Here is a 25562-nt window from a genome sequence, read left to right on the forward strand (position 1 = left end):
ATGAACGGTGTCTAACTCAGAATAAAAAGATAATGGTGAGCGAGGGCTAAAGCAACATGGTGAACAACGGAAGAAACGGTGCTTTGAACGCATCCAGACACAGAGTCCTTGTGAGGTGTTTGGAGCACGTTAATGCCTGGCAGCCCATGGGTTAAACACGCAAGTATTTGAAGCTTTGGTCTCTAGCCATTTTAGCAACTAGCTTACAGCTTTCCTTGTCCCTTAAACTGTTTCACTCATCCAGGACTCCAATCATTTCTCGGACGTTATCTGCTGAGTACTTCATCTTTCTACCATCACAACCTCACGTAAACCTGGTCTACTGTGTCATGGATGGAGCGCCTACCCAGGTGTCTCCAGCAAGTGGATCCGGCTGTGCAGTACGCGCTCATTCCCACGGGCACCACAAGTTCTCTTCTGTAGTTATGCCTCTCTCCTCTGCACTCTCTGCCCCTTTTCTCTGTGCATCAGTAATATTAGCTTTGAAATATTGACATAGTACCCACTATTTAAAGTATGTCCATCTACAGTTTAAAATTTTAACCTATTACCCATATCTCTGGTTTCCTTGAATGTTACAACTCTTAAAGGAGAAGACGTCCTACAATGCTTGTTTCTCTCTCTCTCTCTCTCTCTCTCTCTCTCTCTCTCTCTCTCTCTCTCTCTCTCTCTCATATCTTACTGGTGGGACTCTGACAAGTAATTTTAGTACAATTGAAATCTCTTATCAAGTTTACGGGGCAACTTTTAGTCCATATTTTATTCAAATTCCCATAAACACATAAACTACTCTCTGTGAGTTACTTCCCCTGGCTTCTGGCAACATACTGACACACCCCTCCTCTCCAACTGTCACTTCCTTCAAAGCCCTTCCTTGACTTCTCTAAATACGCAGTCTAGGTCATCTCCTTCAGTTAACTCTTAGATTGACGTCTCCACCTCTGTCTTTCTTTAGACTCTAGAATCTTTTATATCAAGTAGAGAAAGAAAAGAAAAAAGGAAACGAAGAATAGGAAAGGAAAAGAAGGCAGAAAGTCTGCCACTGGCGTATGTATTCACGATGAACAGATGCGTAGGAATTACTTGCAATGACCAGTTTATGCTGACTGGCCTCCAACATAGTTTTGTCTGTAAAGGAATATTTTTGTTCATGAATCTAAAATCCTGAATATTAGTTCCTCATTATACATTGGGGAAAGCATTTTCAACACCATATGGCTTGCTTCTAGGTTTCTAAACAATAGGGATATCAAGTGGAGGAAGAACAAGAAGGGCCATGTATGATGTTTACATATAAGCAAGAAGCTTTAAAAACAGGTCAACATATTTTGTATCAAGTAGAGGCTGAAAAGGTATTCATCTCTTACAGAATTCTCTACTAAGAAAGTACTGGTCTTACAAATATAGCAAAGTAAGTCAGATGTGGTACCATGTCCTGCACTCAGGAGGCTAACACAAGACGAGAGGGTTAGGGGTTCAATGACACTGTTGGCTACAAAACAAAAGGAAGAGCAAAATCAAAAAAATTGAAAAAAAAGCCATGGATCCTCAAATGAGACGTTTATAAATCTAAAATCTCAATAGACTAGTTATAGATTGGCATTAATTCCATGGACTGGAAGGAGACCTTCAAAGGGTGGTGGCGAGATGGTGAAGGACGGTCAGATACCCCCAAAATACAACAGTAGTGTAAGAACAAGATGCAGGATCCGTTTTTAGTGATTCCGTTATTCATTTTATCCAGCAATTAGCTATCTAGTCATTCATTCTCAATGGCAGAATGAAGCAGGGTAGCAGGCCAGAGGGAGGCAAGAAAGGCTAACCATGGAAGGAAAACATTCATCAATTGTAAGCATAAATAGAAAGGTGGATAAATAGATAGATAGATGGATGGATGGATGGATGGATGGATGGATGGATGGATGGATGGATGGACAGATGGACAGACGGGCAAGCAGACAGACAGACTGATGGTAAATAGATACAATAGATCAAAATTACTGCTTTGAAATATTCCTATCCAAAGAAAGCTCCTCTCTGTAGGAAACAAACCACCATGTTTTAATTTTGAATAAACAGCTTGCAAGCTTAAGCCACACTAAGCCCAGGAATGTATTTAACCCATCATTGTCAAAACAAAAGTAACTAGGTGGTACCAACTTAGAAAGTGAGTGATGACAGCAACCATTCTCGACATAAGCACTAGGTGACTAATGGATGCCAGGGCAAGCTTTGATCACAGAATACTCATCGGGGGAGTCACACAAAAGACAGGATTTGACTAGAATGCCTGAAGTCTGCTGTTGCAAAAAGGCTGCTTTACAAACGCCTTCATGTAAACACTTAATCTGTTGACTAATTCCATAGAAGAGATCATTTAAAAATATATTTATTAATTCTTTGAGAATTTCAACAATGTATTTGATCACATTCACCCCAACTCCACCCTTAACTTCTCCCAGATCTACCTCAGAGGTCTTTTTGATTTACCAAAGTAAGAGTTTTAAGTTAAAAAGTTTAAAATGTTATATCATGCCACATAATTATTCAAGTAATAGTTGTAATAGACCTGAAGGATAACTTGTTTGTTATCTAATACTAGAAAATTTTGTAATGAATAGTAGATTTGAATTGTAAACTGAAAAGCTAATTTATTCATTCGTTCAGAAGACATTACTGATAATATGCAATATCCATGCAGAGTTCTAGAGAGCAAGGAACAAGGTAAAGAAAACAAGCCTTTGTGTAAGAAACAGAGGATAATTGCTTATACCTTTGTATCTCCATGTCTCTATTGTGAAGCTGGTGACTGTAATGGGCACCAGGAGCAAAGTTCTTGATCTGAATCCATCCATTCATCTGTGAATTTGTACTTGCTAATTAATCTTTCTGCACCTTTTAAAAACCTGTCAAACACAGATGACTTCACTTCTTCACAAAGTTACTATAAGAGTGCCTAACATACAAATACTACTTAAACATTCCTTGTCATTATTAATAGATAAACACCAAGTAAAAGGATCCATATACTACATAGATTTAAAGGCATAAATTGTGCATATATATGCACAATTCATATATATATATATATATGAGGCTAATTCATAAAGATGTTGGATACATCTATAGCAAACACAGCACTCACATCCTTCTAGAAATGGACTTGTAAGACTGTACGTGAGTTTTAACTACTGGGAGACCTCCCAAGTGAGACATGAGAACAGAGTTCGATGCAAATGCAAGAGGTTTATTTACCAGCAAGTTGGGGGTGAGGTAGGGGGGTCGACCCTCAATCAGCCCCTCATGGTGAGTGACTAGAAGGCAACCCTGAATGGCTATTACAAGCAGTTTTTATACTTTTTAGGGACACAGGTTACCTCAACAAGGTTACAAACTTGTTGGCTAAGCATATTGACCTTTAAATCTATTAGCTAGCAAGCATCAGTCAGTACATTCTGAGAATTTTCTACAGGAATGTTCCTGTGGGTGGAGAATGGAACTTGGCCTAACCTTACCCAAGTTAGGTGAGTGTAAGACTAGCAAAAGCACTTAGGGTCCTTCAAACTTACTGAACGCCTTACATACAATATTTAGATCAAAAGAGAGAAGTCCTTTAAAAAATTCCAGAGTACTGAAAGGCAGATACGGAACTACGACAAAATGGCCCAACCACTGTACACATTAGATTCTACAGCTTTGGGGCACACTGAATGCTGATGACTGACTATTCTCAAACTGAAATTCTTTCTTTCACGAATTATACCTTCCCAGTCTTATCTTGTGACTTTTCCTCCTTGATAACCCTTCATTGTCTCTTTGGATGCCATTATTGATCCTGATGGCTGTGCCTATGTCAAGATTTCTGAAATTCACTATTATTGGCGTTTCTGTGAAGATTTGTCCTGCATACTAAAAAACAGTTAGCAGCATCCCTGACCTTTGTCAAACAGATGCTAGTAACATCCCTCCTCTAACAACAAAAAACTTTCTTTAGACATTGTCCAGTGCTCTCTAGAAGGCAAAAGTCATGCCCATTTGATGATCACTTACCATGACATAGAAAGCATACTTCTACCTCCTGTTTTCTAAATTGCTGGAGATTTAACACACCATAATTTGTCACTAGAACCACTGCAATCATTCCCTAACTACACTACCAACCATCAAGTGGATACCAGACTGTCTCACAAAAAGATTTGGTGGCAGAGAAAATCCCAAGGCTGTTGGATCATACTGCTGAAGGTTTTCTCAGGATATCTGTGAAACAAAAGAAAAGAATTGGGTTTGTGAGGTGCTTTAAATTATATTCTGAAACATAGTGGAATATAAATGTTTTCTTGATGACCTATAAATTCTAAAAGTGAAGTAGCTATGTACAGTGTACCTTCCATTAATGAAACTAGTAGCTTTTTAAATGAAAACTCAACAGCAACATTTCTCAAGGTAATTTTTATGACTGTCATCTTTAACTAAATCCTTGAAACTTGACCCAAGTATTAGAGGCACATTGGGGCTGGGGGAAACATCAAGATAGCTCTGAGTTTTTATTATCTTGCCATGGAAGATACCTAATGATCTGATTGTGGTCCTCAGAATACACATTAAAAATCCAGATACAGTGGTGCACCTATATAATCCCAGAATGCCTATGATGAGACAAGAGGTAGGGAGGAGACTTAGTAGAAGGGAAGAAGTGGTCTCCTTTGGGCCAGCTAGCTTCAAGTATGCAACAGAATTACAGAATTGGCAGGAGAGACCTGATCTCAACAGTGTAGGAGAGGACTAAATGCCAAAGTACCAAGTACCAAAAGTAGATCTACATGCATTCACATGCCATTACATACACATCACGTGTGTGCTAAGTAAATAAATAAGAAAATACAAATACAGTTAAAGTAGAATAATATTTCCATAAAGACATGCAAGTTTTATAACAAAGGCATATTGTGGTTTGTGTCTATAAGCCCAGAACTTGGGTAGCAGAGGTAAGAGGTACTCAAATAATGACTTTAACAGGGTTGTAGAGCTGAAGGAAGGGGAGCACGAGGTCAAGACTATCCTAAGATAGATAGATAGATAGATAGATAGATAGATAGATAGATAGATAGATAGATATAGAGATAGAGATATAGTGTTTCTATGTTTCAAACAACAACAAATAACCCCAAATTTTGTTATTTTTATAGCACTAAACTTAAGGAAAGCTTGACATAGTCAAATTTTAACGTATATAAAACAGTTGAATAGACAAATGTAGTTAATCGTTTTAGTTTTCAAGATCACTCTTTCAATAACTCTTGATTCTTTAAAGAAGAAAACTCTGAACTTAAGAATAAATACATTTGTCCCAAGAAATTGATTGTCCTTTTATGAAGATAAAACATTTTGTGAAAAGTAAGATATTAAATTCCTGAAACATAATAGCTGACTAATATGTAAATTCATGATTTCTAAGGAAGTCGTATAAAGGCAATGCCATCCATCCTGTGGAATGCTAGTAGCTTTGGAGGCCCAGATAGCGAAGTCAATTTTGTTATATGTTATCACAGAAAGATGCTCCTGAACATACCATGTAATAATTCTCCACAAACACATCAAAACCCATATCCTGCATTAGTTCATTTTCTATTGCAGTGATAAAACACTGAGACCAAGCCAACCTATAGAATATAGAGTTTATTTGAGCTTACAGTTCCAGAGGGATCAGAACAGAAGAATGGCAGCCGGGGCTAGATGCTGAGTGTTTACATCTTGATCTACAAGCAAGAAGCGGAGAGATTAAATGGGAAATGGAGGAGGCTTTGAAATATCACCTTTCTGCAGTGGCATACTTCAAAGCTCCATCAAGGTCACACCTCCTAAATCTACCCAAACAGTACCGCCAATCAGAGACCAAGGGTTCCAATATCCTCGCCTATGGACAACATACTCACACAAATCATCAGCTATCCTAATGAAATGCACTTAGTACATCTAACCTAATAAAAACTGCAGCTTGGGAACATAATGTAACATCGAATGTTTTCGTTCAGCCCTGACAATAAGTGGCTGAATGGAAGTTCACCTAATATGCTAAGGGAGTACGATGCTGCATAGTGCTAGCCAAGATTGGAAAAGTCAAATCCAAAAGTTCAAGGAATCGATTCTAGTGAATATATGTAACTTCTGCACCACTATAATCCGAAAAGTAAAATTCAATATATGTCCAAGTATCAGTAAGCAAAAATACTCTACAGAACTTCACAATCATCATGGTATATAAAGACTTATAAGAATATATGAGGTAGAGTGTTGTTTATAACATATCCTGTTCAAGAATGAAGGCATGGAAGAGTAAGATGTTAGCTGGCTTTCTCAAACTCATATAGTTAATAAGATACAAAGCTTAATCCTAACCTTGGGCCTATCAATGTTAGCTCCAACACTATTTCCATTAGGTAATACTATTTCCCGGAAAGTTACCAACACAAACAATAGGTTACCAACCAAATTCAGATTTCTCTACGATCTGTCTTAATGCAGTTAGGCTCTATGTCTCGGTTCTGAGAAAACGAGAAAGAAGAGGAGGACTGGGTGAACAGAAGAAAACAAAGTTACCTGAAATCTGGAGAAAGCTTCAATCCAGAAAGCTAATAACTAATCTAGTGGGTATAGTTCTGAAAGAGAAAAACAGAAGAAAATCCAATCTAAGCCTTCAATTACATATTTTCATTATTCTAACAATAGTATTAGGGGAAGAAAATCTATGAATACTTGAGACTCATGGCTGAGCAAGCTGTTAAAGTCTCTTTATCTTTCAGGCTTTGGGTTTTTGGTTTGTTTGTTTTGCCATACTATGTGAGAAAATGCTCCGAAAGTACGTTTTTCATAAAGTCAGGTATGTTTATTCTGGCCGTATTATTTTTCACAGTACCTATTCTTCAGTCTCAATTCTTGAAGACATAGAAGCTTAATTTTAAGCAAGTTATTTTGAGAATGACAACTCCCTTATTTATTCAGTGTTGACAACACATAATTAGCACTCCTGTGGGGCTTCTGCTGTAACGAACTGGGCTCATTCCTAGTAGCTAACGATTATCACACGTGAAATTAAACCTGCTGAGTTACTTGAATTCCAGAGACTTACGGAATAAACTGTGTAAGTTCCCAAAGAAAAAGGCTGTGACTCTGCATTATATTTCACTTTTACTAATCATCTGTTCCAAGTCTTAGAGAGATGGTTCAGCAGCGAAGAGTACTCAATGCTCTTGCAAAGGCCTTGGAGTTTGGTTCCTAGTACCCACTTGATAGGTCACAACCATCATAATCCTAATTCCATTAAAATGGTACCTTTTTCTGGTCTCTGCTAGCACAAACACAGTATACATACATGCATACTGTCCAAAACTTATATACATACAATAAGAATAAAAATTAAAACAATCTTATTTAAATATTATAATTGCAAATCCTAGCATCAGAGATAGTTTGGTTATTAGAGACTCAGCTTTCATCTACAGGGCAGGATCTCAGTTCTTTGGATACACATCCTCAAATACTGTTTCTCTAGCTTCCCTTAAAAGGGACTGGAGAGACACAGTTCAGTAGTTAAGAGTCAACTGTTCTTGCATAGGATCTGAGTTCAGTTCTGAGCGCCCGTGTCTGTGTCCTGGTTCCTGTAACCCATACCTATAGTTCTAACTACATGGACCCCACAGTCACTTGCACCTGGGCGTCTCTTACGTAATGTAAGCACCTGGACGTGCTTACATTCACACAGATATACACACTACAGATATCATTTTTATCAATAAGTCTTTCTTTAATTTCTTTCTTCAAGTATTTCAAGAGACAGAGGCTTTATAAAGTTGTTAGCTTGAATGGTGGCAGTACAAGACCAGGAGAACTTTTAAACTCTATTTTGTTCTTCTTGAAAGAAGGGAAGTGCATTTTTGTCTGTTTGAAACAAGTTGTTTTACTACTATTATCACTTCTAAGTAAAAGCCTTAAGTAGAAATAATTCTAATCAGATTAACAGTACAAAAACATACATGATTTAAGATTTAGTTCACTACTTTGAAGCTCTGGTTAGTAATGACTAATCAGACTTTATAAAGATCCCAGGTGCTTCTATACAAAAGAAATTAACTCAAAGCTTAATGATACAGAAAAGTGGGACATAAAACAAAATGTATATAAAGCCAATAGCAAATTTAAAAGGTAATTATCACTAAGCTAAGATAAACAACCTTAAAGAGAAAGACATATTCTTAAGTATAGAGAGGATAGAGGATGACTAATGATAATGACTGTTATAAATGATAACATGATACATGAAACCTTGGATACAATTTCATACATGCATGTACCCAATGAAATGTTATAGAATTTATGCAGTAGTAATTGCCTGACCTTTAATTTTTGACTGTTTTGATGCAACCTGACCTTTCACGATGCATGGTCTTTCCACCATGCCTTCCCTCAAACTACAAGCCCTTCCTTCCTTGAATTGTTTGTTGTGGGGTATTTTAATCATAGCAACAGGGAAAGTAAATAACACATAAGTTAGTGCTGGGACGTGGAGCTGTTGTTATGTGTAGTAAAAAAACACACAGCACTTAGGCCTTTGCAACTGTTTACCAAGAGCAACAATGAAAGAGTTTGGATCTTGGGTTAGAAAAGTCCTTAAATGTTGTAAGTGGAGTGTCCCAGTTTGCTTGCTGTGGTGATAAATGCCACGTTGAAAAGCAACTTGGAAGGAAAGGGTTTATCTGGCTTACACTTCTAGATTACCACAACCCATCTTTGTGGGAAGTCATAGCAGGAGCTCAAGAAGGAACTGAAGCGTAAACCAAAGGATTCACTGACTGGCTTGCTCCCTCTGGCTCTCTCTAACTTAGCCAGATTTGTAGGGAAACTCCAGGTTCAAGACACCTCAAGAACAAGTTCTTAGCACAGAGGTATAAGGGACGGCTCTGATGCTTTGATCGGGGGAAAGAGCACTGAAGGTTGTGTTCCCCAATTAGTTCTTTAGTTTTTGGGGTTTTTTTGTTTGTTTATTTATCTATTTATTTATTTTAGTGTTTTTTTTTTATTTTTGCTCCATATTTATTTTTTTTATTCTCTTTGTTATGCATAAGTCATTCAGTCATGGCCACATCAAGGCTCTACCTTTTGAGGGAGGATTTTTTTTTATTGGATATTTTTTATTTACATTTCAAATGTTATTCTCTTTCCTGGTTTCCCGGACACAAACCCCCATCCCATCCCTCTCCCCTTCTTCTAAAAGGGTGTTTCCCCTCTCTATCCATCCTCCTTCCCACCTCCCAACCCTGACATTCCCTTACACTGGGGGGGTCCAGCATTGGCAGGACCAAGAGGTTCTCCACCCATTGGTGCCCAACAAGGCCATCCTCTGCTACATATGCAGCTGGAGCCATGGGTCTGTCCATGTGTACTCTTTGGGTAGTGGTTTAGTCCCTGGGAGCTCTGGTTGGTTAGTATTGTTGTTCTTAACAGAGATACTATGGAAGAGCCTTGAACACATAGGCACAGGTGAAAATTTCCTGAACAGAACACCAATGGCTTATGCTCTAAGATCATCGATAGACAAATGGGCCTTCATAAAATTGCAAAGCTTCTGTAAGGCAAAGGACACTGTCATTAGGATAAAAGGGCAACAAACAGATTGGGAAAAAATCTTTACCAGTTCTACATCCAATAGAGGGCTAATATCCAATTTATACAAAGAACTCAAGAAGTTAGACTCCAGAGAATCAAATAACCCTATTAAAAATGGGGCACAGAGCTGAACAAAGAATTCTCAACTGAGGAATACTGAATGGCCAAGAAGCACCTAAAGAAATGTTCAATATCCTTAGTCATCAGGGAAATACAAATCAAAACTACCCTGAGATACCACCTCCCACCAGTCAGAATGGCTAAGATAAAAAACTCAGGTGACAGCAGATGCTGGCGAGGATGTGGAGAAATAGGAACATGCCTCCGCTGTTGGTGGGATTGCAAGCTGGTACAACCACTCTGGAAATCAGTCTGGTGGCTACTCAGAAAATTGGACATAGACCCGAGATTGGACCTGAGAACCCAGCTATACCACTCCTGGGATAGGAGAAGATAGGCCTGGCCCATAGGCAAATGACAATTTATAAAGGGAAAAATGGGAAAGTCTGTGTTAAGATGAGGTGTTTAATTTCAATTGGGCATACTAATCAGGTGAGCTAAAGGGGGCCTTTGATTCCTGAATCTCAGTATTTGATAAGCTGGACCTTGGTAGTCAGCTTCAGGAGGAAGAAGTGACCAAATAAGGGAATGAATCTTGGGAGCTAGCTTTAAAATATAATCTAATGCTTTCTTTAACAAAGCATAGGGGGTCAAAGAGAAGGGCAAGGCCTGCCAAAGCCATGTTTGTGAGCTGGCTGAAGTCCCTTCAAGCTTTCTTATGAAACTCGCAGCCACCTGCCTGGGCATGGTGCCACTGTGGGTTTGGGCTGCTCACATCAATAAACAATGAAGATAATTCAGTCCAATCTGAAGGAAGTGATTTTGCAATTAATCAATTTCCCACATGACTCTAGGTTGTGTCACCTAGACAAGAGAAATTAACCAGTGCACAGAGCTCAGTGGGCTATTCTGGAAGAGTGTAGAGAGCGGCGCGGCGAAACAAAGATGGCGCCGACATCCAGCCTTGTCTGGATATAAACGACTTACTGCGCATGTGCAGGCTTGTCCCCTTGCTAGGGCTCCCTCTAGTGGTGAACAGCGGTACTGCACATGTGCGGTTTATGCACCAGGTGTCAGTTGACCGTTAATATGCTAATGAGGTGATTCATTCTCCGCCAATCCCTGGAGGACAAGTAGTGGGGTGATCCAAGCCCCACCAATCCCTGAGAGATAATTAGCATACTGTTGTCTATATAAGCCGAGCGATTTTGCTGCTCGGAGTCCCTGTTCAGAAGAGCTGTAACACTAAGAAGAGCTGTAACACTGAGAAGAGCTGTAACACTAAGAAGAGCTGTAACACAGTAAAGGCTTGCTCGCAGAAGAATCCTGTTGCCGCACGTCGTTCTTGCTGGTGGGACATTGGGCGCGCGACAAGTGGTGCCGAGACCCGGAAACCAACATCGCCGGTGCCGAGGGGACCCTTCAGTATGCTGAAGAGGATTCAGAACTGCGAGAAGGTAAATTAAAAGGCAAGCTCCGAGAGGCATGCCCCTTTTTGGATTTAGTCTTGCCGTGGAGGGATTGTTGCTCGTTTTTATAGTGACTGTTGTCTTCTTACTAGTTGTGTTAAAATGTGAGGACATAGTCAAGGCAGGACAGAACATTCAAGAGAGCATGTCAGAAACGGAGCAGAGTGAGAAATTAGGAGCGCGCAAAAAGAAAAAGGTTACTAAAACAAAAGTGAAAGAGATACAAAAGGCGGAAGAAATGCCGCTGGAGGAAAAAATAGGTATACCCCGGAGGATGAAGTACAAGTCATCCGGAGAGGATACTTTGTATCCATTAAAAGAATCAGAAGCCTTAGAACTGACTGGTAGTGACTCTGAGCAAGAGTTGTCAGAGTGGGAGGAAGAGGAATTAGAGGAAGAGGCAGCCATATATGAGGAAGAAAGATATGGGCCTAGGTGGAGAGCCACTGTGAAGAAACCTAAAGTTATGGATCCTTTGTGGGCAAGGCTGGTAATTTTGTTTCTTTTTTTCTTTGTGTGGGATAGAGAAGCCACAGACAGCAAGCTTAAGCCCGGACCAAAACCTCTTTGGCAAATGGTCCCTGCCTGCTTAGAGGATAAACGATGTGAGGAAGCTGTTAGGACAGGTCAGAGGGTCCTTGCAGAACAACAAGAAAGTATGTCAGAGGGAGAAAAGGTCTCGAAAGAAAAAAAGAAAAGAAAAGGAGATAAAAGGAACAGAGAGAAGGCAGAGATAAAAAATGGGGTCAGTGCAGCTTTTGTTGTGGCTCAAGTTGAGGCTATTGCTAGGTATGTGATTAGGCTGTGGAAACCTCACAGAGTCATACTGATCAGATTTGATAGAGGTAGACCGCCTGAAAATTTATTCAGGAGAATCAAACAAAAAGATAAACTTGAGTGTGCCTACTTGGATTCCTGGTCTCAAGGAGATTTAGCAAGTGACAAGGTGCTTCTCTTAAAAAAGCAGTTTCAATCGGCCCTTGGAGCCTTGCACCTGTAGCTAAGATATGTGTAACCACTTCAATTTTGTTTTCTGATTGGTTTTAAATGTATAAATATTCTCTACATGCCTTGGTTATGGACTATTGGCTTTTAAGTTATTGGATATGGTTAAAAAAATGTAACATTGGTAACAGAAAGTTGACATAAAACTGGAAAATTTGGATGGAGTCATTCTAGATAACATGTGGCATGAGCCAATCTAGTGAAACAGGTCTAAATTGGGATGCCTTTGCTACAATTTTTTACTGAACATCCAGTGATTTTTCCAAAGGTCACTGCCTCAGAGCCTTTGTCTGGAGCGTTAAATATTTATACAGATGGCTCCATATAGGTGTAGGTGCCTATATGGTTGATTCTCAAGAACCAGTATTAATTCAATATAGACCAGGCACCCCCCAAATTACAGAACGTAAAATTGTATTGTAAGTTTTCAAAAGATTTCATGATTTTTTTAATGACTCTGCTTATGTAGTTAATGCGGTGCGCTCACTTGAAATTGCAGGGCCAATTCGGTCAACTAGTACTGTATGTCAAATTCTTTTAGAATTACAAAATTTGATTTGGGCCAGAAAAAATAAAATTTTTATACAACATATTCGAGCCCATACTAATTTGCCTGGTCCCATGACCAGTAATAACACCCTGGTGGATGCTAGTACTCATAGAGAGTTTATTTTTCATGCCACTCTGGTTGATCTCACTAGAGGATTTCATCAAAAGTTTCATGTACCTGCTTTCACTCTTCAACAAAAATTTAAAAATCTCTAGAGCTGCATCTTGTGATGTGGTGTTATGTTGCCAAAATTGTGTTCAATTTCACCACCCTCCTCATGTTGGGATTAACCCTCGTGGTCTGATCCGGCTAAAACTTTGGCAGATGGATGTCACACACATATCTCAATTTGGAAATTTAAAATATGCTCATGTTTCTGTTGATACCTGTTCTGGTATTATACACGCTACTCTGATGACTGGTGAAAAAGCTCGTAATGCCATTAGTCATTGCTTAGAGGCATGGGCAGCCTGGGGAAAGTCTGATAGTCTCAAGACAGACAACGGGCCTGCCTACACTGCAAAGTCCTTTCAGGCATTTTGCCAGACAATGCAGTCAAACATACTACAGGATTGCCATACAATCCCCAAGGTCAAGGAATTGTGGAAAGGGTACATCGTATCTTAAAAGAGCTTATAAAAAAACAAAAAGAGAGAATTGCCAGCGGCCAAACACCAAAAGAACAACTTTCTTTAGCTCTTTTTACTCTAAATTTCTTAATTTTGGATGTGCATGATCGCTCTGCCGCGGATCGCCATGCTGCTACTATACCTATAACTAATGTAGAAGTAAAGTGGAAGGATGTCTTAACTGATGAATGGCGTGGCCCAGATCCCATGATTTCGAGATCTAGGGGAGCGATTTGTGTTTTTCCGCAGAATCAAGAAAATCCAATTTGGGTACCTGAGCGTTTGACTCGAAGATTGCCTTCTGCTCTTCCTGAAGATGAGACTACGAACCCTACTATTACTACTGGGAATGGTAATACAGGTTAATTCGCTCACCCTGTGGGCTATTGCCAGATCCTGGCCAGTACCCATGCCAGTTCATAGCAATTCTACTGTTTTGAGAATAAGACTGACAAACATAATCTCTGGCCTTGGTTTCTATGGGTGCTGTCCAATGAGCAAGGGTCATATATATCCCTGACCCCCTTTGCTAGGTTGATGGGAGAGAACTTCGTGCTGTATAATGTTTCAGCTATCAGAAAAAGGTGATACCAGGTTGATCAATATTCAATATAATAACCTCTTGGTAAATAATACTGCCACTAGTACTTCAGTATGTGCTAGATCACCTTTTTTCTGATAAGCACTAATGTAAGCAGTGGTGCTTTAAATTGTAATATCTCTGATGTAGTCTGCTATTTAGCTGAATGCTGGGATGGCACTAATGACACCGCAGTGATGGTTAAGATTCGCTCCTTTGTGCCAATCCCAGTGGAGGCAAACCCAGATAGCTTTCCTATTCTTAATTTGCTGAGAGCCAAAAGAGATTTTGGAATTATGGCAGCCATAATTTCAGCCATTGTGCTGCCTGCTGCCGCAGCTACCACAGCTGCAATCGCTATGACCAATCAAATACAGATGGCTGAGACTGTCGATCAGATTGTAGAAAGAACTGCAGTGGCGCTAGAGATACAAGAAGGATTTAATACCCATTTGGCATCTGGCCTTCTATTAGCCAATCAAAGGATAGATTTAGTTCAAGAACAAATTGAAGCACTGTATCATATGATGTGTCTTGTGTTTCTTCCCTTCGAGGTTTATGCATTATTCTTTTGCGAGCTAACTTTTCTCAGAATTTTCAACAGAACAAAGAAATCTCGAATTATCTGAAAGGAAACTGGTCCATGAAAGCAGAGCAACTATCAAGACAATTGCTGATGCAGATTGCTGTCCTCAACAGCACTAGGCTGGACCCCATCACAGTTGAAGACTTTACCTCATGGATTACCAATGCTTTCTCCCTTGTTAAGGAGTGGGCGGGCATGTTTGTCCCGGGGAGCTATTGTCCTCCTGGGATGCGGAGTAGGTCTCTGGCTTATTGGCCGTTTAAAAAGAGAACATGCCAGACACAAAGTGGTTGTTTACCAGGCTATGACCACCATTAAAAAGGGTGCTTCTGGGGGCTGGGGATTTAGCTCAGTGGTAGAGCGCTTACCTAGGAAGCGCAAGGCCCTGGGTTCGGTCCCCAGCTCCGAAAAAAAGAACCAAAAAAAAAAAAAAAGGGTGCTTCTCCCAACATATGGCTGGCCTCTTTGAAAGATCAAGAGTTCGCCCTAGATCATTTTTGTCACAGTCATGTGGAGTCATTGTATCCAGGGACGGGCAACTTTCCTCGAACTCAGACCAACCTAAGACACGGGGCCCGGTGGCGATAGGGTAACTCTATGACGGGTAAGGCCGAGTTTGGATGAGAACGACCTAAGACAGGAGCAATGACAAGATTGACGTGACACCCAGATCTAGACCAGTCATTTTATTAAACAAAAAAGGGGGAGATGTAGAGAGCGGCGCGGCGAAACAAAGATGGCGCCGACATCCAGCCTTGTCTGGATATAAACGACTTACTGCGCATGTGCAGGCTTGTCCCCTTGCTAGGGCTCCCTCTAGTGGTGAACAGCGGTACTGCACATGTGCGGTTTATGCACCAGGTGTCAGTTGACCGTTAATATGCTAATGAGGTGATTCATTCTCCGCCAATCCCTGGAGGACAAGTAGTGGGGTGATCCAAGCCCCACCAATCCCTGAGAGATAATTAGCATACTGTTGTCTATATAAGCCGAGCGATTTTGCTGCTCGGAGTCCCTGTTCAGAAGAGCTGTAACACTAAGAAGAGCTGTAACACTGAGAAGAGCTGTAACACTAAGAAGAGCTGTAACACTGAGAAGAGCTGTAACACTAAGAAGAGCTGTAACACTGAGAAGAGCTGTAACACTGAGAAGAGCTGTAACACTGAGAAGAGCTGTAACACTAAGAAGAGCTGTAACACAGTAAAGGCTTGCTCGCAGAAGAATCCTGTTGCCGCACGTCGTTCTTGCTGGCGGGACATTGGGCGCGCGACAGAAGAGGTTTTGGAATTCCACAGACTGAAATAAATGTGGACTGTGGAGGCCTGGTTCATTAGGTTTCAGAGAGGAACAAGCACTCTCTCAGGTACCAGGTTAGAGCTACATTCTAGCAAAGAATCTAGCTATGTTCTGCCTGTGTCCTGAGACTGAAGGGAGGCCAAACTTAATGGACTGATGTCTTCAGTGAAAGGCATTTCAAGACAGGACAGCATCCAGGATGAAGCATGGTTATTGATTGCCAATCTTACCTGGGTGAAGAAGAGTTAAAAACTATTGTAGAATAACAGAAGATGCAGTTTTTCTAAGAAAGAGACTGACAAATTTTTTTATTAGATATATTTCTTTACTTACATTTTGAATGTTATTCCCTTTCCCAGTTTCCTGTCCATAAGTCCCCATTCCCTCCCCCTCCACCATATGGGTATTCCCCCCATCCATCTCCCTTAACCGCCCCCCTCCAACATTCCCCTGCACTGGGGGTCCAACCTTGGCAGGACCAAGGACTTCCCCTCCACTGGTGCCCCAACAAGGCTATTCTCTGCTACCGATGAAGTTGGAGCCCTGGGTCAGTCCATGTATAGTCTTTTGGTAGTGGTTTAGGGACTGGTGCAAATTTAAAGTTGCAGTCAAGGGATGTGCCGAAAAGAAACTGTGATTTTTTTTTTAACAGAAACCTCCTGCTCTGTAGAGGCATAGGAAAGGTGCCTGGAGGGCAGGAGTCCACCCAACAAAGGCTCCAACTTGTGAAATTGCCAACTTACTTGAAAGAAAAGAGCCTGAACTCAGAACACCAAAGGGCTCTTACTCTTAGAAAACAACTGCCTAGCAAGTGTTTCCCCAGGGTCAGCACCCAAGAGCTGCTACAGCTGTGGTCCAAGTCAGCCACAGTATATCTCGAGCTGGCAGTAGAATTTGACAGTGTTGTCTGCATGGTTCTGGCTCCATAAGCATGAAAAATGCTACATTAGTGTGGCCCCATGGTTCCAGAAATCTTATGAGGTCAAGCTACACAGTGACAAGGCAAAAGAGACTGCAGGAGTCCCTGAGAGTGAAGGTAAAGTCTAAGATGGCAAGAGGGTTCCAGGATGTTTGAGAGACCAGACGCATGGCATCCACCAAAGAAATCTGCATACATGGAACAGAGCCAGTTCAACAAGAATCATGTGTTATGGAGTGGGCAGAGCTGGGGGTGAGGAAGCAGGGGCTACCTAAGCCCTTTGGAGATTATATGATGTCATCTATAGTAAAAAGTGGAGCTAGATGATTTGGTATTTCTTCTGCCTTTCCATCCTGCCTCGGTCCGATCTTTTTGCTCTACTCCTATTCTCTTGTTTAGAACAGGAATGTTTACTTTGGCCATTTTATGTTGGAAGAATGTAGTCTGTCCTTTGATTTCATAGGGACTCACACATAAGGGTTCTCAGTTTGCTTTGGTTCTCAGAAGAGACTTTGGGCATCTAAATAGTGTCAGTCTTGCTCATTAAAGGGACTTCAGAAGTTGGGATGAATACATTTCCCAACGAGATGGCAATGAACTCATGGGGGCTATAGGTAAGATGTTATAGTTTGAATGTGAAAGGTCTCTACATGCTCGAGTTTGAACACTTGGTCCCAGGCTGGTGGTGCTATTGGAGTGGAGAAGCTTTTAGGAGTGGGTTCATGCTGGAGGTACTTGGACCCATGTCCTGTCCACACCGCTCTGTTACTGAGATGCAATGGGACTAGCGGGCTCGTGCTTCTGCTGTCATTTGTGCCAGAGGTTAGACCCTTACACCTTTTCACTCCTTCTTCAGCCTCGCTGGCATTAACACTCATCATTTTACCCCCAAACTCTAAACACATGTTCGTTTTTAAATTATTTATTAAACCAGGCTCCCAAATACTGCTATGTAGTCATTGTCACTGATTTTGCTACAGTGGATTTACAGTATATCAACTACCATTTTAAATACCATTCTTGATTTCTACATTTGAAGCCGAGAAGACAGACTCTTGAGGGAAAGGACACAATTTCATTCATTTATAATAAATAACCTCATCTTGCAATCCCACTGCTTAGTCAGTCATCTTGGTGACCCATTCTTTGCAACAAGTTTTGCAAATGCCCTTTTTTTCATTCTCAGATGCCTTTGGCAACCTGGTCAACATCTGAAGGTACCAGATGATATTACCTTCAACTTATCATCACCAAGCCTAACAGCCCATAAACATCAGCATCAACTTTCTTCTGCTTCTGAACTACTGTGTCAAAAACAGCATTCCTTCTCTTAAAGCCAGTATTTATTCGTTTTTAGGTCACCCTTCCTCCCTTCCTGAGGAAGCGTAAATGCATGTTTTCTTGATTCTAAATTCTCAGTCACTCCCTTTCATCAGTGTCTTCTCCTTGATATATAAACCATACATTTTTCTAGTTCTTAGCTAGTTGTAGTTATTTATTATTATTGGCTATTGAGCAACAGCATGCCTTTTCAACAGTACTAACTTGAAAGTACATTAAAATGTTAAAAATCCATGTGATTTTTATTCAGACAAAAGCAACCTAGCATCTCAGTTAATTGATATTCTATAAGCTTATCATGGGGTTAGACATCTGGTATACCCACAACCAGACTGGATTTGACTAAAATAGAATCCTAGACCTGATTAAAGTATCTTCATCTTAATTATTAAGTTCTTTTCCCAATCCCATAAACAAAATATCTTAACGAACTGAACTAAGCGAAGGATCTTTTCCAAAATGTCATCTTAATTTAGAATTTTTAAATAAGGCTCTATGAGAATAATAATTTCCGAATTTCCATAGCACAATATAAACATCCAGCTTCTTCTGATGATGCTAAGTATTTAAATCATTTAAAAACATTTTTACAAAGATGAAAACCAGGAGTAATCTATTTTTGATCACTGAGACAAAACATGCATTACCTGTCTTAGGGTTTCTACTGCTGTGATTTAAAACACGAGATGAAAAGCAATTTGGAGGGGAAATGGTTTACTTCATCTGATAGCTTATAGTCTGTAATCAAGGCGAGTTGGGACCAAAACTCTCCAAGCTGAAACCTGAAGACAGAGACTGATGCTGAGGCCATACAGGAATATGCTGCTTACTGGCTCGCTCAGGATGCTTTCTTATACAGCCCAGTGCCACCTGCCCATAGATGGCACTACTGACAGTGGTCAAGAAAATGGCCCATAAGCTTGCCTACAGGTCAGTCTCATGGAGTTTTCAATGGAGGTTCAAGTTGACATAGGTGAACCTAGCTTTTGTCAAGTTGACATGAAAACTAGCCCATACATTACTCAAATGTTTATCCTTCCTAAACATGAACAATCCTTCGTCAAGTTAGGGTCCTGTCAACAAGCCTCTCTCTCACTTACAGCACAAATATTTTATATAAATCAATGAGACAATGAATGCAAATGTGCTTTCAAAATGATGAAGCAGAAACAAAGCAGTCACTTTTATTGTTTGTCCTTAATGACAAATAGATCAAAACCTATTAACATTAATATACCTTTACTACAGTGTGAATTCTTTCCAATACATTTGCTCATCGGGCTAAAATCAGAAATCAAGAACAATTTCCTGGGTATTTGTTGTACAGTGGCTAATCTATGTTTAGACAAACCCCTAAAGTAAGAATCAACAAGCTTATGAGCTTGTCACGGAGCTTGGGTTAATCCCCATGTATTGGTAAGAACATAGTGAATTACTGATGGCTACAACACCTTAGGGCTCATGTAAAAGGAAGAGACATTTTATGGGTCCACAGGAGTAGCACACCAGAGGAAGGCAAGCTGTGATCAGTGTATACATCATATTCCCCTTCTAAATAAAGACTTTCTTCCCCTTGTGTTTTGATTTAGGTTTATCCTGGAAATTAAATTGGCCAATACGGATAGTAAATATCATATTCATGAATTTCCAAGCCAGGGTTTTAAGAGAAGTCTGTCTCTAATGCTCTCTTGTTAGAATGTTCATGCTGTGTTACTTCTTTGAACCCAAGCATCATAACATATGAAGAAACTCAGCCATTAGGAAGGAAGAACTCCAAGCCAGATGCAAGCCTTACACGGAACTGAGACGCGACAGTTGGGTTCCCAGCTGAGAGCTACCATCAACTGTCAACCAGGTGGAAGAACTATGTTTAAAGCCTTATCTGGCCCTAATATAACAGACGTTCCAGCAACCATCACATAAAGAACGAAAGTGACTTTAGTCCATCCCGAGAACTGTAAGAAAAACCATTACTGATGTAAGTGGAGATGCTGTGTTAGCAATAGGAAACAAAAGTTGTGTATTACTGCATAGAAAGCAAAGCATTGCAGTGCCATTTTCAATGGATTTATGACACATTGCGTCATTCTTCCACCATCGTCCTTTATTTTTGTACCATAAGAAGAATTTCACTAAGTTAAAAAAAAAAAAAAGGGAGGGGCTTTGCAAATCTAAAGGGACAGAGGAAGCTCCATGAACACAGCTGATCAGAACGATTCGAAGGCAGACAGATTCCTGAGTTCCAGGTCAGCCTGGGATGCAGCAAGTTAGGGCCCAAGAGTGATAGAAGTGGTAATTTCAGGACAGGGTCCCATCCAGCTGGTTTATCATCTGTGTTTAACAGAGGCAAGGAAGACCTCTGAATTCTTTTGCAATGTTAAAAAACAAAAATAAACATGCTTGCTGTCCCCTAAGAATTAAGGCTCTTTGGTCACTGTATGCTGATTCTTAGGATAATCTAAAAGGGAACATGGAATACATATGTAAGTAAGAAGCTGGGCTTTGGCCTGCATGAGATGAGATATTTCTAGGGAGAGCCTGAGCTCTCAGGAGATCACTGGAGGGCGAAAACAGCTCTTCCAGAATTTTTTCTGAATAGTATTTCTGACTTGGTCAGACAATCCAATAATTTTTTATAGCTGTTTTTCTGACTTTGGTCAGAAAACACATGAGCTTTCCAGACAGCTTTCAGATTTTTACCTAGCAGAAAGAGCTGTTTCAACCAGAGTTTTTAGAATAGCAAGAAAAAGCTGTCTAGATTGGAGCAAAACAGAAAGAGGGGAGAGAAGGAAAGGGAGGGAAGGAGAAGAGAGAGAGAGAGGGAAAGAGAGAGAGAGAGAGAGAGAAGCCTGAGCACAGCTGGGAAAACCATCTCAGCGAAACCTAGACTTGGACCCACAAAAAAATAACAAAAAAAAAAAATCATCACAAAAGTCTGTAATGCAGCTTAAACTTGCTCACCTTTACAAACAGTACCATACTGTGTGTGGAGTTGGCATTTACCTAATCATTTCTAAATAAAAGTTTTATTATTTATTTATTTAAGACAAAGTCTCACTATGTAGTGCATACTGTCATTGAACTTGAAATCTTCCTTCCTGCTCCAACCACTGAAGCTGAAATTACAGGTTGGAACCATGAAGCCTGAATTAAATTCTACCCGTGTTCCCATGTACATCCTTCTCCCTGCTAAATAAAATTACACCCCCTAAAACGTGCTTATTTTTAATTAATAAATATTTGGGTGAGAGCCATAATCATTACTACGTTCTCTTATAGTATCCATGCAAGAATTTACCTAAGTGTGTACATGTAGAGAATACGGTTATTTAATGCTACAAGGCCAGATGGCTTTCTGAGCATCTACAGTGTGAGGTGAGTTTTATCACACCATTTTTATTAACATATCCATGGCTTAGCTTTCAACCAAGTGAAGGTAAAACAGTATTGGTTATAGCCTTAATCAATCTATTATGCAGGTAAATATTTCCATATGTCTAACCACGTGTTTTTTAAATGCCTTGGGGTTTTTGTTTTTTGTATCTATTTTTATCACTTTTCTAAGGATCATGAACAAAGTTAGTGAGCTCATGCTCTTGGTAATTAATGCATACATCTTTTAATATAATGCTGAGCTAACCAAGCAGTGAATCTGACTTTCACATGTGTTAGGAAGTGTTATTAGCCTGTAGTTTTCTTTTCTCTGGCTAGTCCTGATTTTGAAAAGTTATAGGAGTCTCACACAATCTTCCCTTATCACATGTACTTTGAAAGTTTGAGTGAGATATTTAATAGTGGTATTGTTTTTAAAAGAGGGGAAAGGCTGAAGCTAGTGTTGACAAAAAAAATAATCTTAATTTTTTTACTATTCAACTCTACTGAGCAGGTCTACTTAACTTCTGCAATTCAACTAAAGTTTAGCTTTGCGGAATTCAGTCTGTTTGATGCACTCTGTCCGTTCATTTTCTTTTCCTGAGCTAGGCCGCACTAGTCTTTGTTCTATGCTGAGGCAAGGCCCAGAGCCTCGTAGCTGTGAGGTGTGCAGTCAGTATTACTCCACCTTTCAGTGGCCCTCTAATGTCCCCCTTTATTTGTATTGTGTCGCTGGGATGTTTCACCACCTGAGTATTCTTTGAGAAGGTAGCCCTGAAAGTAATTCATGTGAAACAATCACATTCAAACCTTACCTTGGCTTGGCTCCTGAATCCTCACCACCCTCCTATCTCCCAAAGCAGATTTTCCCAGTTACATCGTTATCTTAAAATTCCGCATTAATGTTGCATAACAATATTTATTCAGTGTTAAATGTGTTTACAATTTCTACAATTTCTTTAAATACTTCATTATGATTGCTTTATACAAATAACACTTTAAATTTACAATATTGATTTTGTCTGTTCATGAACACTTCAATTCCAAATCTTGCTTCTTGAGTAATTTTTCTTATCAAAGACCATCCTTCTTCAGTTTCTTTAATGAGGGTTTGTTTGAGTTTCACCTTGCACCAGTTTCCAGTTCCCACAGTTCCCCTCACAACAATGAAGGTGTTTTACCACTTCCTGGATACACTGTTGCTACTGGCGGTGCACTGTGCATGTGACTGACGGCTTACCTGACCATCTTTATAGCCACTTTGGCTTTTTTAGGAACCTTGTTTCAGACTTGTGGTTTACTTGTGGATTTGCTTGTTTGTTTGTTCACTAAGTCTGTTTTGCTAATGAGTGTCAGAAACCCGTTGCCAAGGGCTGCCTCTCTTCCATTCTCCCTCAGGGTGCTCCTAGACTGTGTCACTCCTCCCTCCCTACAGCCTTCCTGCTGCTCCACCTTCCATTTCTCTGATCTCTTCAGCTGAGTCTACTCCCACTAAATAATCTGCAGTTTCCTCTCTTCCTTTAAAGAGCGTCCTCGTTATTCCGAGGAACACTACTTGGCTTTCATCCACACTATGGCTCTACCGTTATTCTCTACACTGTTGATGTAAACCTCAGGAAATGACTTTAATTTTTTTCCTATAGTTTATCTCTCCCCATTTCACTGCATTTGTACCTCATGATATAAAATCAGGAAAAAATATTGCTTGGTCATAATTGATGGGAGTCTTGGGTCTAAGTTAGAAATATTTCTAGTTTATTCTGCCAGGAGCTACATAGAACTACAAGGGAGAGGTGCTGAATAGTAACTGCCCTAATTAGGATAGCATCTCAGGTTTACATTCCTCTTTGTTTCTGGTTGGAGGCAAACAGTACACCTCAGTGCTGCTACTGGCCTCTGCCAGATGCTTGCAGCTAACCATTGGACTGAACAAGGGAACCCCAATGGAGGAGCTAGAGAAAAGGCTGAAGGAGCTGAAGGGGTTTGCAACACCATAGGAAGAACAACAATACCAACCAACCAAACCCCCCCCCCCCCGCCCGAGCTCCTAGGGACTAAACTACCAACCAAAGAGACACATGGAGGGACCCATGACTCCAGCCACATACATAGCAGAGAATGGCATTGTCGAGCATCAATGGGCGGAAAAGCCCTAGGTCCTGTGAAAGCTTGTTTCCCCATTGTAGGGTAATGCCAGGTGTTGAGGTTGGAGTGGGTAGATGGGAATGGGAGCATCCTCATAAAAGCAGGGGGTAGGGGGAGAGGGTATGGAAAAGGAGGAAGGGGGATAATATTTGAAATGTAAATACATAAAATATTCAAGAAAAATAAAATTATTAAAAAAAGAAAAAAGAAAAAAGAAAAAGAAAGAAAAAAGAAAACCATGGTCCATGTGTATGCTTAGAATAGTATTCATGGCCTCCAATTTAATCAATGTCTATAACATACTGCAACTGGGTACATATTAGAAAAGTCCTCTAGATGAACTTACCAGAAAACTACTGATGATACGTCTGCTATGGTTGCTACTGACTGCCTGAAGCTTCACTATTCTGATCAATGTGTGATCTAGTTCAATAGCACTGAGCTCTTAAAATAGCTCACATTTGACCCTTCTGAAAATACAGAACAGTGGTTTGTTACATGCAACTCCACTTAGATGCGCAGTTTACTTTTGGGAGCCTGACCAGATAGTAAAAGCAGGGCTAACAGGGCAGCTGGTGATTCATGTGCGTCGTCAGAAACACATCATCTAACAGACGACCTGATCGAGGCAGAGCTCGGTGCCGGCTTCTGTGGGGTGGGCATTTACATCTTAGCTTTCGTAGCTGTGGACCAGTGATTTCTGGATGGTCAGGGAGCTCTTTGGGCCTTCCCCTAGTCACTGAAGTAATGGAAGGAGATGCCTGCAGCAAATGCTGCAACTGCTAGTGCTGCGATCACACCTAAAAGGGAGACGAACAAAACAATGCAAGTGGGATGAGCAAAAGAAAGGAAGGCGTGACCGACCCTTAGGTTCTGAGACAGGGAACATGCCTATACGACTACACACAGAGATGAACAATGTATGTACACACTACCAAATACACAGGTATGTACGGACTAAAATCCAGTGATGTCTTAGAAACATGATAGTGAGTTGAAAAGCTAAGTCATAAAGAGTGGGCAAAATATCTCTCGTACACAAATGCACACTAAAACAGAAGAAGTATTTTTAAAAGCTTCTGTAAATATATGTATGTATGTACGGATACATGCATACATATAGGTACACAGGGACATACACACACCCAGTATGCCAGCTGTTTCATACTCAGATTACGTGGAAACACAGCTCAGTGGGTAGGCTTCTCAATCACCATAATGCACATTTATTGTGTGGCTAACCTTAACTTCAATCATACTCAGTAAATACTGTCCTAATCTAACATTTTGGTTAATTGAAATTAATTTTAAGATAAAAAGAAAACTGACAATCAGTTCACTTTCAAAGTCATTAAGGAAGCAAATACCTATGTTTTGCTGAATTTTCACTCCTATGGTTTTGTTTGGTTGCTCTGGCTGTTCATCATTTGTGTTGGTCAGTGAAGCCTCACTATTCACACAGGAAGGCATACAAGCTGCAAGATATCAGGACAAGCTCTTTATAAACTCAAAACTGCCATTTTAATATAACAATAAAGAATATACACAACCAACAGCATTTTCCTTCCCCTTTCCTATTTTAAAGGATCTCTTTATTTTTATTTTAAAACTTGTTTATTTTATGTGTCTCCATGTGCCTGTGTCAGCATGTGTATCTGTGTGTGTGTGTGTGTGTGTGTGTGTGTGTGTGTGTGTGTGTGTGTCTGTCTGTCTGTCTGTCTGTCTGTCTGCATGGATGTCTGTGCTACAAGGCTTGTGCCTGCAGAGATCGGAAGAGGGTATCAAATCCTCTTTGACTGGACATAACGACGGTTGTGAACTGCCACAGGGGTGCTGGGAACTGAACCTGGGTCCTGTACGAGGGCAGTCAAGTGCTCCTATCCACTTAGTCGTCTTTCCTGATTTCTGATCGTCTTTTATATAACATGGATTTGTTCATTACTCCTTATA

The 25562-nt window shown here is 40.3% G+C and overlaps 2 protein-coding genes and 1 long non-coding RNA gene across 10 annotated transcripts in view; 2 read left to right on the forward strand and 1 right to left on the reverse strand.

The window, feature by feature from the left end:
* Positions 1-3226: 3226 nt before the first annotated feature.
* Odr4 (odr-4 GPCR localization factor homolog) overlaps positions 3227-25562 on the reverse strand; it is a 48823-nt gene continuing 26487 nt past the window's right edge. For 4 of the 7 annotated variants that reach the window (NM_001427702.1, XM_039091346.2, XM_039091353.2 and 1 more), the window contains 2 exons: positions 24980-25087; positions 22367-24412 (listed from right to left, as the gene is read on the reverse strand). In NM_001427702.1, coding sequence (NP_001414631.1) covers positions 24345-24412; positions 24980-25087 — 176 coding nt within the window. In that variant the 3' untranslated portion in view covers positions 22367-24344. Of the gene's footprint in view, positions 4258-5690; positions 5757-6597; positions 6657-22366; positions 24413-24979; positions 25088-25562 lie in introns of those variants that run through there. The other 3 variants (XM_063272321.1, XM_039091351.2, XR_005492531.2) reach the window with 2 other exon arrangements.
* Positions 11044-20512, forward strand: LOC134481514 (uncharacterized). The gene is made up of 2 exons (XR_010057063.1): positions 11044-11177; positions 13623-20512. It is a non-coding gene; the product is annotated as an uncharacterized LOC134481514 (long non-coding RNA).
* Positions 11171-20512, forward strand: LOC134481513 (uncharacterized). 2 transcript variants are annotated; one of them, XM_063272691.1, is made up of 2 exons: positions 11171-13725; positions 14558-20512. In XM_063272691.1, the coding sequence occupies exon 1, from the start codon at positions 11206-11208 to the stop codon at positions 12187-12189; it is 984 nt and encodes a 327-aa protein (XP_063128761.1). In that variant the 5' UTR covers positions 11171-11205; the 3' UTR covers positions 12190-13725; positions 14558-20512. The 2 variants fall into 2 exon arrangements, with proteins under 2 accessions (XP_063128761.1, XP_063128762.1); XM_063272692.1 differs by having other exon boundaries at positions 19791-20512.

This window comes from Rattus norvegicus, chromosome 13 (assembly GCF_036323735.1).
Source record: "Rattus norvegicus strain BN/NHsdMcwi chromosome 13, GRCr8, whole genome shotgun sequence".
In the NCBI taxonomy this organism is placed as follows: Eukaryota; Metazoa; Chordata; class Mammalia; order Rodentia; family Muridae; genus Rattus; species Rattus norvegicus.